Here is a 14,703-nt window from a genome sequence, read left to right as displayed (position 1 = left end):
TCTTATTATTTTACTATTAGTTTTATAAAATTATAGTAACTATTAATCTTTTTAAGAATTTTATTTTTATATTATAGTTTTTTATTTAAGAAAAAAATGGATTTTATTTTTAGAAATTTTATGTGCTTCATAATTTTTATTAGTTTTTAGATTTTTTTTAAATTTATTTTTAAGTTTTAGTAATTAACACTTATTACACTTTAACTTATATTTATTTCAGTTAGTTGCCAATTCTACATTTCTTTTTTTTTAAGTTGTTCATCTAATATTTATATTTTATTGTATTTCAGCTTTATTTCAAGTACCAAAAACAATTAATAAAAGTTTTAGTTTCAGTTAACAATATCATCACTGGATGGTGTCTTGGCCTCAACGTACCAATTCTTTTGACATCTGCACACTACCTGCTGGCAACTGCTGAAGAAGCTGGCGATTTGTTTTCGGCTTGTTAACCCATTTTGGGCGTGTCTGGGAATGAAGGGCAGTACGATAATGAGTTCCACTTATCACTCTAATGTTAGCTAGTGCTGTGACCGAGATTCCCGACAGGGTCTAAGCGAGGATGTAATCAGCCTTTCTCTACCAGCGTTCCATCTGACACAGAAAGCTAATCCCCCATACTTCACTCTCTTGTTCTGTGAAGTCCAAATCTCAAATGGGGCCATGGGCAGAACAGAGCCAGCAATTTAAATGGTTTCATTGCCTTTGAGCGTGCCCTAATCCCACATCTCCTCTGTGCATGATGCCCCAGGTTCAGCAGAACACCTCCTCTCATTCACGCATTTATATCTCCACCACATCTTTTCCTTCACTTGATTTCAACCCTGTCTGCTAGATTCTGAGGATAGAGCGGCCAGTTTCTGGGTCATTGTGTCCATCCGGCTGTGCCGGGCAGCCTGGTTTTGTTAGGGGTCTCTCCGGTGAAGCTTGAAGGGAGAGAGCATCTCCTCTCTTTTCTTGCCCAGCATGGATCCAAATGTACATTGAACTCACAGAGGGTCGGCCTAGAGGCAAAAGCCATTATGTCTGCAACAACTCTGTACGCTTTTCCGAATTCAAGTGCAGCTGTGAATGAAAAGAGTGAAGAAGGAAAATACATGGCCCTTGGGTGACTTGAATGGGGTACTCAACGGACCTCCTGCTGAGGCGCAGTGTGCACACACGTCAGAAAGCACAAAGCGGTTTGTGAATCGATTGAGTGCATTCTAATTGTAAACCACTTCTCGTCTGTTCTAGTTTTGACCAATTAGGTGCACTAAAGTGAATTTTGTTTCGGTGAAATGGTCTTTGTGTAGATATTCACGACTAATATTAGTGACTAAGCTCCTCTCACGTTGCAACATATTTGTGAAAACTTTCCTATGTGTACCAAAATAGAAACTAAGCCGATTCTAAATGGGCAGTGTTGTAACCTGACATTTACTGCTGACTTCGAAACTTGTTCATGTAATTACTCCTGCGCTGTAGTTAAATGTCAATTTGTGCACCGAGACCCGATGGGGTTCAGTAGAGTTTTTCCACTGACACACTTTCTCATCTTGTGGAGGAATTTGGTGTTAACGAGAACTAGATCAGCATATCGAGCTTATTACCAGTTTCACACACTGCACTTGGGGCATTTAGTTCTTTGTTTTTCTCTGTCTCACTTTCTCTCTGCTTTTATTTTCTTCAGCTGAATGAGTTGTTCCGCAAGTCAGATGTCCAGAAAGACTTCGAGAGTGTCCGTGTGAAGAATCTGGCCCCCAGCAACTCCATAATAGCCTTTGTCGAGGCTCACTTTGACCCAGGTAAAGTTACACCAAAGGTTGTTCTTAAAGATTGTTTACTCAAAAAGATCTCTCAGATGATCACTAAGAATGAATTGTGCCCACTGATATTTTTTTTGTGTGTGCACATGCTGTTTGCATAAATCAGTTACCAAAATAATCAAACTGCACAAACTTGGCCGCAAAATTAGCACTGAGCACAATATAGATACTGTAATCCTTGATCCTGTGTAACGGGGGCCATAAAGAGGTTCATGCTTCCCATGCTGCTCGACGCTGGTTTGAATCCCGCTTGGGACATTGCAAGTAGGACATTGGTGCCATGACCCAGATGGGAGAAAGGTTTAGGAGTGTAAAGTAAACCTCACTTCCCAGGCCTTAAGAGGTATACTAGCAACTGACACTAAGGGCTGTGGTGTTTAGCATCCTTGTGAGCACACCCACATCCCATGCCAGTTTATGCTGGTTTGAATCCTACTCAGAGCAGTGCATGTATGTCCAGTTACATTGGTGCCATGACCCGGGTGGGAGTGAGGTTTAGGGGAGTGAGTGTAACAGGGCCCAATTAGTTGGAGCTGTGCAGAAACCTCACAACCCTTAGCATTCCTGTCTCCCATGCCGGTTGACGCTGGTTCAGATCCACTCAGAGTGGAGTGAGTAGGACCAGTAACATTTACAGACTTGAAAGTTTCTGTAGCTCAACTATTAGTGTTTCTAGCATGCTATTCTGCGACGGTACAGCATCACTACACTATCCAGGCTTTTTAAAATGCAGAAAGTGCACTTGACTAAAGGGCACATCTGGACACAAATCCAGTTACAATGCTTTTCTCCATCATTTTATCATCATTTGCTTAATAACAGTTGCCATGATCAATAAAAAATAACAAATATCTCTCTTAAATAAAATTACATTTACTGCCAAATTTGAATGATAATAGTAACCGTTTAATTAAATAAAATACAAATAATTTTAAACCTAATCAGCCTACTTTTAATGGACAATGGGGTTTGTTTGCAAGGAAAGACTGTGCCTTAATTTAACATTTCAGTGCATTTATCTGGATTAAATGAGATTGCATGTGCTTAGTGAAGACTGAGGTTTTTGCACTGAAATACTGCACTGTTTAGTGAATTTGCCCCTCAATGTTCTTTATTATCTGTCTTCCCCACGTCTTTCCTTATCCTGTTTTTGTTTATTTTCTTTTTTCGAGCTGCTTCTTGTTTATTTCTGAAGCAGCTCTAGCACACAAAGCACAAAGTCCGACTTATACCCTCCCCTCACATCAAAATTCCCTCAGTCTGCGCTCCTTTAGAAACATGCCTACGGCAAGAAATAAAAAGCACATAAAAACTCCCTTGTATGTTTGAAGAAAATAATAATTCAACAGCAGAATAAGGCGTATAAGTTAAGTAAAAGAATCCCTGAAGATACTGCTCTCGTCTTTTCTGGCTGCAGGAGCGGTCAGAGAGCGTGGCCTTTTTAGCGAGGTAATTTATCAGCTAGGGTTTCTGAAAAAGCTGCTTTATTATGGTCTCCATCGCTTCTCATGCTTTTAAGACCCTCCGAGCATCGTACCAGCTGATAAAAATCTCCTTCGCTATTCTCTTTTTATTGGTCCCCTTCAGCGGCACAAGAGCACTATTCTAACACAAGCGCCTGTCATAAAGGCGATCTGTGGTGGCCTGTAACAGGGCCATCTGTGGAAGCGTTATTAGAGTGTTTCATCCCAACGTCCCTGAAATGCATGGCGGTTCAAGAACTGCTTCTCCCAAGGGTATATTACACGCAGGCTTTTCTGTATATATTTGCAGTATGTTATGTCAAGTGTGAGGGTGGTGGGTCTGGTTAGTGCTGGTTTTTCATACTCTGTTGTACAATACATTTAATGTTGTGTTCTCGTTCTACAGACACAAGGTTCAGTGTGGAGGATATTGAGGGAGCCCTTCTCAAACAGCTCAAGGCATCTAAAGACACTGGTATTGTTGTGAAGAAACCTGAGGAAGAGAACATCCGCATCACCAACTATGGTAACCTGCTTGAAATTGCTTTTCTCTCCTTTCTTCTTTTTCTCTTGCTGCCTTTTGTTGAGTGTGATTGCTCTTTGAGCTGGTATTTGATAACCACGAGTGCCCGCAGGACTCAAATAACTCAAAAAGAACTAGCTTATTGAACTCGAGACTGTATGTCTCACAGCCTTGGTTTAATTCGTAAAGAATTAAATATGTCTACCCTGACTAGGCCTATTGACCTATATTTCCTTCTCTCCATTTTTTTTTAGGTCTTTCAGCTGTTCCTTTTTTCACCACCACGACAACCACCGTAGCATCTGTCACAACTCCCACCACCACCATGCTGTCTCCCACTTCTGCTTTTACCACTCTCCGCCCGACCACCACCAGACGGCCCTTCACCAGCCGCAGGACCACCACAGCAGCACCAGCCACCACCACTCCTTCCCAGGCTCCCACAGTCATACTGAGGAGCAAACCAGTGGCCCACGCCAACAGGCCGTGCGACTCTCAGCCCTGCCGTCACGGCGGAACCTGCGAGGAGGAGGACAATGACTTCACTTGCATCTGTCCCGCAGGAAGAGGAGGAGCCGTGTGCGAGAAAGGTGAGGAGAAGTACAAAAACTAGAAAAAAATCTGTACATTGGAAAGACAACTGAATGGTTAAAAAGAAAAAAAATCACATAAATCAAAAGGGAAAAAAAGCATCTTTCCATAATAAAACAAAAACTAATTTTAGGACCATTTATTATTTGCATTGTTATTTTCATGAAAGTTAAACACATTTTTTCTGTAAATGTATTCCAATACATCTCAATACTGCAATATGTTGATGGTATTTTCAGTGGTTATTTTTATTAAAATGCTGCAATGAAATGTTGATTTTTTTTTTTTTTTTTTATAAAATAAAAGGCAGTACAACAAATACCACGAATACTTTATAATTTATTTAATTCATATATTAAATAAAATATATTTTTATTTAATAATTTAAATATATTGATCATACATTTTAATTAGGGCTGTCAAGCAATTAACATTTTTAATCTAATTAAATACATGATGTGGCAATTAATTAATATAATTAATCGCAGATTAATCGCACATCAAATTTGGCTGAGAAATTATCCCCAAAAGATTATTTGAAGTCATTATTTTGTAAAGCATCAAATAAACATTACAAAAAGTAGATTTAGAAAGAAATATATTTATTTGATTCAACATAGAATTTATTGTACAAACTTTTGGACCATGAGGTTGATTAAATGATGACAAAATTTTCATTTTTTGGGGTATATTTTTTTTAAGAAAATTATACTCTAAATAAGAAACTAAAACTGCCAGTATGTAGCAGTAAATGTCTAATTCATTCCATTCGTTCAAACAGCTGATTCATTCAGGAGTAAAATATTGTGTGTAAAACAACATTAACTTTTTTTTAAAAAATTTAGTTTTCTCTGATCTACATATATGGTTTTTAAGATGTTTGAAGGCCAAAAAATTGGACAATAATATCTTTAAAATCTCTCCTTGTCATATCCATCATCACTTTATTTTTTCCCTCAGTCTCTTGATCTTTGAAGTTTATTAGTTTGCATCCCTGATTATTTTTGTCGGTCATTTAACATTTCAAGCATAAAACAGAAAATGGGTTGTTTAGCTACTTACATCATATCACACACTCTATGGCCGCTAACTGAAGCTCCATGCTGGAATTCGCATGAACAGAAAGCCCACCTAGTTTGATTTGACTGGTCACCTCAAATATTTTAACATTGGTGACCGGTGACAGACCGCTGACAGCTCAGGTCACTATCTTGGTGCTGTGCAATATCCTTGCAGCACTAGACTGAATACTATATGAGGCAATTATTTAACAACCTTCATCATCAACTGTAGATGAGATGACATACGTAGGTCTGAGGGCGAGGCAAGTGCGTTAAAAATTTGAACACTATATTTTTTCCTGTAATTAATTAATATAATTAACGCGTTAAATCGACAGCCCTAACTTTAATATATTTAAAAATCTAAAAATGTTGATCATTTAATTTTATTTAGTATTGTTTATTTCTTTTGATCTTTCCTTCTTTTGGTGTGAAATAAACCTTATAAAAGCACAAAAGAAGCACACTTGAATATTATTAATTATTATTAATAAATGATTACAATTGAATATGTATTATTTATGAATGTTATTATTTATTATTAATATGTCAGCATATTTGAATCCTTTGAAGAAGAAGAAGAAGAAGAAGAAGAAGAAGAAGAAAAGATTCAATAATGATTTGCATCTCAAATTGCAGTCCTGCTGTTACACTGAAGACATTTTAGCTCAATTCATTGTCTCTGTTGGTGGTATTGGGATATGAAACTACCTTTTGCAGCTGTGTCAGGTTATAATTGACACTAATTACATCGATGAACTTTAGCTAGTATCAAACCGCTGTGAGGTGAAAAAAGCCACTAATTAAAGGCTTGTAAGCAGCCCTCAAACTCTTCCTCTGATCAATCGGGCCATTAAAGAGTGATGAAGAGAGAAGGCTTCATCAGCCTTGCATTCTCTCGAGAAAAGGGTGAGAGACAGCCGAGAGTGAAAGAGAGAGAGAGGTGTTCATACATCTTTGAGCATGGGGATTCTCTGTCTGGAATGTAAATGTCTAACAGGTTCAGGGAGAAGTACAGTACTCATCAGTGCAGGTCTTATGTTTTCTCACACTAGGGAATATAGCAAACACAACATGAACGTCACATTACTGTACCATTGACAAGGGTATCTGCGTTATCAGAAGTTTTGTTTGTTGTTAAGGGATTGAAGGCCTAGTTGAGAGTCTCTGATAACCTGCTTTATGTCTTCTATCTTCTGTCCTACTCAGTTATAAAGTACTTCATACCATCCTTCGGTGGAAAATCTTACATGGCTTTCCAAACCATGAGGGCCTACCACACTGTGCGCATTGCCATGGAGTTCAGGGCTTCGGAAATGACAGGAATATTACTCTACAATGGCCAAAAAAGCAAAAAGGACTTCTTGTCTCTGGCATTGGTTGATGGAAATGTGGAGCTCAGGTAAGTAACCAAGTGAATATAGGGTTGGAAAATTACATGACAGATCTGTTGGACCATTACAAATCTCTTAACTATTTTAATTTGTGATGATCCTCTTGAATGTCTCCTACATGAAGGTTTAACACTGGTTCTGGGACGGCTTCAGTGATCAGTAAGGTCCTGGTAAAGCCGGGTCGCTGGCATCAGCTCGTAGTAATGCGTAATAGGCGTAATGCCATGCTGAGCGTGGACAATGAGCCCAGTGTTGAAGGACAAAGTCCCCCAGGAACAGATGGACTCAACCTGGACACAGACCTTTTCATCGGAGGAGTGCTTGAAGACATGATAGCAGAGTAAGAAAAGCTCCAGACTGCCTCCAAATAACACTATTAAGAGCCCCTTTAGTCTTTTTAGAAGTCATAATGAAACAGTACGGAGAAAAATAACCTAAATTGCTGACTGTCTGACTGTCTGCACGTGTTTGTAGGAACCTGCCAGAACAACTAATATGACTTAATAAGATTGAGCAGAAATAGCCAAATCAAATTAGCATCAATCAGGGATGTTATGAAACACTACTTGAGATCTAATTGAATGTTTTTCTCTGTATTCTCAGTCAGGAAAAGAGTGTCTTTTCTGTTTTTTTAATAATCTCATGCAAAATGATTGGTTTGTTCTTGCAGTGTAAAGGAGAGGACATCGGTTTCAACAGGACTTGTGGGCTGTGTCCGCATGCTGGACGTCAACAACTTCGCCTATAACCTACAAGAGAATGCTGGCGGCGTTCTATATGGTTCGGCCATTGGCGAGTGCGGCAACAACCCCTGTCTGCCGAATCCCTGCAAGAACGGAGCCTCCTGCCAGGTCAAAGAAGCTGAGATGTTCCACTGCAAATGTGTCAACGGTTTCTCTGGTGGGTGCACAAGTATGAACTTTTACTTATGTGTGTATGATCTAATTTTTTTTGTGCTGATGAAGTATGTAAGTTTCAAACACTTTGATTGATTGAGCAAGTGTTGTCTCAAAAAATAGATTGTTGTTCCATTAAGTGCATTAGTGGTGCAAAAATGACAACATTCACCTTTAACTTTTTAATAATGAAAGGTACTGCCCTGGATCTCTGTTCCAGTTCTGAATATCTGGAGTTGACTGTATTGATGAAAGATTTAGCAGGGCAAATTATGCTTGTCTAATCAATTTTTAGCCTTATGAGTATGTACTATAAGACAGACAAGCGTTTACACCAACGATTCAAGGCAGCAAGGACAAATGCAGAAAGAATACAAATAACTTTACCATTACTGAATATATTCACCAATCATGGAAAGCCACATTTTCCCAATCCTGAAAGTGAATTGGCAAATCATCAATGTTTTCAGAACAACAGAAGAACACAAGCTATATTTCTTATGGTTCAGTTAATAAAAATATGGTTATATAAATAAATACAAAATCAAACATTATTTTGTTCAGAAAAGTGAAGCGAAAGATACTGAATATCGTATTTTTTTTATTTTATTTTTTTTATAATTCTTTAATAATTCTATTTGGTACACGCTTTAGGGCAGGTCTTAATATTTCTAGTGACAATTTATTCCTAGTACCTAATGCCAATGTTATGATTAACATTTTTCAATGTCTGCCACAAAAAGTTTGTCCAATCTTCAGCAAAATTGGCTCAGGTCATCTTCATACCATTTTTGATTTTCAAAACCATTTGACTGTAAAACACCAACAAATTTGATGTGAGGATGCCAAAGAGAAAGTGAAGCTGTGTCTTGGATCTTACTGGGCAGAAGTTTCTACTTCTACTATATCATTTAAAGGGACAGTTCAGCCAAAAATGAACATTTTGTTCAACAGAAGAAAACCCATATAGGTTTGGAACAACATTTTCATTTTGGGGTGATTCATCCCTTTAAGCCAAATTTTTTATCCATGAAGCCCTACAACATATATTACACACATCTAGACAGCATTACAAGTTTTTTTTTTATTATTATTATTTAATACTTTTATTTAGCAAGGATGTGTCAAATTGATCAAGTGACATTTATACATTTATACTGTTACAAAAGATTTCTATTTAAAATTAATTCTGTTCTTTTGCACTTTCTATTTACTAAAGAATCCTAAAAATAAAAAAAAAGAAAGAAAATTTTAGATTTTTTTAAAATAGATTGTTTTTTCCCAAAAATATTAAGCAGTACTGCTGTTTTTAACATTGATGATAATAATGTTTTTATCACTGATATTAATGTTTCTGGAGCAACAAATTAAATTAATTATCATGAAACACCAAAGACAGGAGATTGTAATAATATTTCACAACATTGGTGAGCATGAGAGGCTTTCTCCAGTATTCTGGATTATTCCTGTACATCCATTTTGCCTTCTCACATCATAAGGAGTGGCAGTAATCATCCACAGAGCAGAAGTTACAGTGTTCTCTTTGTTCACATCTAAGAGGCTTTTTTTTCTCTACATCTTGCAGTGTTGCTCCAGATATTTGAAATATTGCCCAGAGTAAATTGCTCTGTTGTTCTGCTCACAAGCCTTTATTGAACAACCTTCATAATAATACAGTTCAATATCTTCCACTTTATTTCTGTACTGCAGAATGGCTGCAATGAGGTGTGTAGGAAAATGAAGACCCTTTGAAGTAGAAGTGTACACAAAGAAATTGGCTAGAGGGATAAATATGGGGGATAACCTTTAATGTTTAAAGAGCAGGATTGTAAGTTTGGAGGGTTGCTGCTCTGTCTCGGTGATAGAGTGGCCTTAGAGTTGAAGAGCGAGAGGGAGAGAGAGACACCTAGCAGAGCGTCTCAGAACACGGCGGGAGCTTTCATTACAGTGTGCAGCAGCCGCCGCCCGTGGCGTGATCTCCTACTATGTTCTATGTGATGATGGGAGTGTTCTGATGAGGCCAGAAGTGCTGACCTGAAGCAATTGCAATCTTTCAAACCAGGAGGGCACACAACATGCTGCTCTATGACTGTCTAAAGTTGTAATAATTCAAAATCCTATTAAAGGACCTCTATTTAGGTGAAAATTCAAGTCAGCTCAGTTAAGTCATCTTGGTAACACCTCAAGGCAGCTAAATTTCAAAATCATGTTTCAACAGCATCTCGTGTCAGCAATAAAATCTAACAACATTGGTATAATAAATGTAGCTTCTTTAGTTTAAATCATGGTTAAAATCTCCCTTTTCAGGGCATTGCTACAGTGTCTTTTAGCTAATGGCTAGTAATCAAACTCTGTCATAAAAGTGATTGGCTCTTAATTGAAAGGTCACCATATTCATTTCTCTCATTCATTTCACCGCAAGTGCTCCTTCTCTTCCTCCTTATACTATCTGCGACTTAAAGGTGCTAAAGAGGATGTTTTGTTTTATACATTTTTGCAATATTACTTGAAACTGTCTTTACTAACTGATAAAAGACTATTTATTAAGGGCACTGAAAGGAATAATATTAATATACATCATCTGTGCACAAGGTAGGGCCTTAAAAACATCAGCCAATCGTTTACGCAATCATCGAGTAAACGATTGGCCCTCTGGCTTGTCAGTCACTTCCGTGACGTTCCTTGTGAGAGACGTGCGCGGCTGCGCGCTCCAGTAACTTCCCACACTCCACAGGCGCCGCATGCGATGTTTTTGTCTGGAGACAGGAGTAAAAACTGCAGATTATGAGTTACCTGCGGTGAGTCCGACATAATGAATCCACTAATACAACACAGCGAATGCCGGTGGTAAACACTCGTGTTCCAATACTCGTGCACGACTTTTGGGAGGCGTTCCTTTGAAATGCGCTCATTTCAAAAACTCAGTAACAGTCTTTGGTTTCTCAGTTGACGAAAAGATCCTCTTTAGCACCTTTAACTAGTCAGGATTGACAAGAAGTTGTTTGATTTCCCCTCAAGGGTTAGGCTTCTCATTGTCTTTTGTTTAAGTCACAAGAATATAAATTTTTGTTAACAGGTCCGACCTGCGCTGATGCCCACAACCCCTGCGACCCCAATAAATGCCACTCATCATCGCGCTGCCAGATTCTTCCTGAAGGAGGTTACAAATGTGAATGTCCAATGGGACGTGAAGGCAAGCACTGTGAAAAAGGTACAGTACTACATCATAGTAAAAATACAGTAAATGAGCATATCGACTCTCCTAAGGACTGAAATAACTGCTACTTCTCAGTTGTAATTTCAGTATTGATTTTTGTCAGGATCGACCGCTCCAACTTGGATATTTGCTGTAGAATTATTGAGGGATAAAAAAAGGCTATGGTGGAGTAAAAAAAAAAAAAGAGAGATTCTCCAGTTGCTGTTTCCAGTGGGTACCATACTGTAAAATAGATTTTATTGGCTACTATAATGGAGAGTCGGCATCTGGGAGGTGATGTGAAATTATTTTCCCTTTTATACTATGTCTGAGCTGCCATCCTGAGCTGGAAGATCAAACATATGGTAGGTCGAGGGGGGGGGATTTCAGTAGTGGGGCATCCTCTGGGAGCTGGACCCTAACCAGGGAGGATGCTCCAGTCTACTGCCATTTTGAAGCTTTCATTAGCACTCTTACTCTGTTGCACTTCCCTCTCTCACCTCATTAAAATTCCTACAGATGTTTTAGATTGCAAGCATTAAAAAAAGGGGAACCAAGTGGAAGGTTTATGAACACACATGTGCAGGCGTATTGGACACCCGAGTCCGGAGTGCGGCCCTATACGCTAGGCCATGAGCCAATAATATATAGGTCAAATTAACCTATATAGCAAGGGTGAGCAGCTCTGGCCCTTTGAGATCCACTTTCCTGCAAAGCATAGCTCCAACCCCCAGAGTTGCCCAGCCATGCTACTTAGAGAGCAACAGTGCCGCCCACTTTTTCAGCCGCCTTGGTTCTGGGAATATTTTTCCCATTAATTTTTCCCTTGGGTATTTAAAAAAAGTCTTAGTCAAAGAGTTCAAAGCCATTAACCAAACCAACCAACTAAGAAGTGAATCACAACATTACAAACTTTGAATTAAAGCAAAAAATATTTGAAAATCAGACAAAAAGACAAAGGTACAAGACTACTTAACGACTTTAATGAGAGAAAGGACTTCAATCCCATGAAGCATCCCCCTCATTTACATCACCACCAAGTTTTTACTGATTGGTTAAAAATTGGAATCTCCAATACCTTCATTTTCATTGACATATCTTGAAAAAAACATTGCTGTCTGTATCAGCGATACTATTTCAGTATTTATAGTAGTGATACAAATTATGTAATTTATGTATGATGTCACTACTTGTGGGTGGGGCTAGTTTCATCGTTTACAGGGGCCCCCAGGATTGTCGGATGCCATTGCACGTACATCCACAGACCTGTTCAACCCAGAACTGTCAAATGAAAGGGAGCCAGAGAGTCACCTTTTTGTCTAAGAAAGTCTCCATTAGCGAGTGATTAAAATAAATTGAGGTGAACCAGAATCAATGAGTTGAGCGCATCCATCAGACACAGTGTTTTTTTTTTTATCGCTTGAATCAATGAGATGAGTAATTCTATCAGTCAGCTGCACATCATGATTAATGGGGAGTGAGTCGGGCAAAGTGTCCAGGGAGAATGACTCTCTCAGATAAGAGACTGTCCAGCACCGTATCAGTCGTCATAACAGGAGAGCGCTCCCTGCTGGAGGAGGCCAGAAAGAAAGAAAGAAGTGTGTTAAAAGAAGGAAATTTGCATGTACACTTGTCTTTCAGGAGTAACATTCTGTTGTCTCTGAAGCACTGCTGGACTCAAGTACTGAAAATAATACATGATTCATCCATTAGCTGCCTTTTGGAAATGAAGATTTTTATAGTCAACGTGAATTAGTGTTTGTGCTTAATGCACTTCTTATGCTAATTTACAATAGACATGCATTACAAAAGTACATTTTCTACTAGTTTTGTGGAAGTGGAATGCTTCATTATCATATTATAGTTTCATGGAATATTTCAAAATAAATATATAAAACTAAAAAAAATACAATTATTGATTTATTTTAATAAATTAATTAATTGGAATAATAATAATGAGCATATTAGTATGATTTTTGAAGACTTGAGTAATGGATGCTGAAAAGGAAGAAATTACATTTTACAATATAATACAATAGAAAACAGTTATTTTAAATTGTAATATTTTGTAATAAAGCAATAGTGCTGTTTTTACTGTATTTTTGATCAAATAAATGCAGCATTATGCAAGAGACAAAAAAAAAATCTAACCACAAACTTTTAAGTGGTACTGTATACAGTATGTATATTCATTGGTAGTAACGTTTTAATAGTTAACTGGTACATTTATTATTGATCCAATTATCTGATTTAATTATTTGATTTTGAGTACTGCAGATCTGTGATGAGTTGTTTAGCGGTGCTGCAATGGGTTTGTTCAGTAGTTTACCAAACACCAGGACTCTCCTATAGTTTTGGATGTTGCCAAGTCCTTATACATAAACTGAATGCAGTGCAGAAAAGGATGCCTCTACATCGTCACTGTCCATTTTGACTCCTCACTTCCTTGTGGTGTCTGCAAGTGTTGTGTTTTCTTGTACAATGGCGAAGCTGCTGCTGTGTTAAACAATAGCTAATTAGCTTTTTAATCTACCATCCCAGACTGAGCATGCGCTCATCCTGTGTAATTACTGCAGGATGCATGCTGGGCCGAGTGACAGTGCTATGTGTTGATGGGTATGTGAGTGTATTTGTGATCATGTAAGCTGAACCCTCCCATCTCAAACACACTATGATATCTGCAAAGCATAATAAAACTTTTTCATGTTTTTCAGTGTCAGACAAGGGAGGTGCTTTCATTCCTTACTTCACTGGAGACTCTTTCCTGGAGCTCAAAGGCCTTCATCTCTATGGCCAGGATCTGAGGTATTACGTTATACTGTATATTGGCTATTGCTTTTTGCATGTATGATGATGACGATGATGTTGCAAACTATAATGTTATGTTAGTGGTATGTGGTGGTCTTCTGAAATGAGAAGGCAAAGTCCACAAACACACACACACATATGTATGTATGTATGTATGTATATATAAAAAACAGTGGTCATCAACCAGCTGAAGTATTAGTTTAGTTCAGTTCATGAATTCTCATTAGTCAAAAAATACTTTGTAAACACCATTGGTTTAATTATGCTGCTTCTCACTCACAGATTAATGTTGCAAGTAATTTCAAGTTAATTCAGATTCGGACATGTTGGATTTGTTTCTGATGTTCAATTGGTTGAGCTGTTAACTTTGTAATTAGTCCATCTATTCCTGCCATTTTGACCCATTCATGCAGATTTGCGGACTGATATGAACTTTATTTCTCACATTACTTTTTGCCTGTATCAAGGAAGCAAAATTATGCATCTAATTGAACTATACTTATTTGTCCGTAGGCAAAAATTCAGCATGACTGTCGTTCTGTTGGCCAATGACTCCAAAGGCATGATTTTCTACAATGGTCAAAAGACAGACGGCAAAGGAGATTTCATCTCTCTGTCCCTGAATGATGGTATCCTAGAGTTTAGATATGACCTGGGCAAAGGGCCGGCTGTCATACGGTAAACAACACTCTCTTATAGTTATATTTAAATGAAATTAAAGGGATAGTTCAGCTAAAAAGGAAAATTTGATGTTTATCTGTTTACCCCCAGGGCATCCAAGATGTAGGTGACTTTGTTTCTTCAGTAGAACACAAATGATGATTTTTAACTCCAACTGTTGCAGTCTGTCAGTCGTATAATGCATGTCAATGGGAACACCATTTATAAGAGTCAAAAAAACATGCACAGATTAATCCAAATTAAACCCTGCGGCTCGTGACAACACATTGATGTCCTAAGACA

At 38.0% G+C, this 14,703-nt stretch overlaps 1 protein-coding gene across 13 annotated transcripts in view; it reads left to right on the top strand.

The window, feature by feature from the left end:
* Positions 1 to 14,703, top strand: part of agrn (agrin) — a 259,373-nt gene that overhangs the window by 219,883 nt on the left and 24,787 nt on the right. For all 13 annotated transcript variants that reach the window (XM_067372232.1, XM_067372231.1, XM_067372229.1 and 10 more), the window contains 9 exons: positions 1,673 to 1,787; positions 3,678 to 3,797; positions 4,049 to 4,384; positions 6,656 to 6,848; positions 6,965 to 7,180; positions 7,511 to 7,740; positions 10,813 to 10,947; positions 13,647 to 13,737; positions 14,254 to 14,418. In XM_067372232.1, coding sequence (XP_067228333.1) covers positions 1,673 to 1,787; positions 3,678 to 3,797; positions 4,049 to 4,384; positions 6,656 to 6,848; positions 6,965 to 7,180; positions 7,511 to 7,740; positions 10,813 to 10,947; positions 13,647 to 13,737; positions 14,254 to 14,418 — 1,601 coding nt within the window. The remainder of the gene's footprint in view (positions 1 to 1,672; positions 1,788 to 3,677; positions 3,798 to 4,048; positions 4,385 to 6,655; positions 6,849 to 6,964; positions 7,181 to 7,510; positions 7,741 to 10,812; positions 10,948 to 13,646; positions 13,738 to 14,253; positions 14,419 to 14,703) is intronic.

This window comes from Chanodichthys erythropterus, chromosome 20, assembly GCF_024489055.1.
Source record: "Chanodichthys erythropterus isolate Z2021 chromosome 20, ASM2448905v1, whole genome shotgun sequence".
Lineage (NCBI taxonomy): Eukaryota > Metazoa > Chordata > Actinopteri > Cypriniformes > Xenocyprididae > Chanodichthys > Chanodichthys erythropterus.
This window is presented reverse-complemented; position numbering and strand designations above follow the sequence as displayed.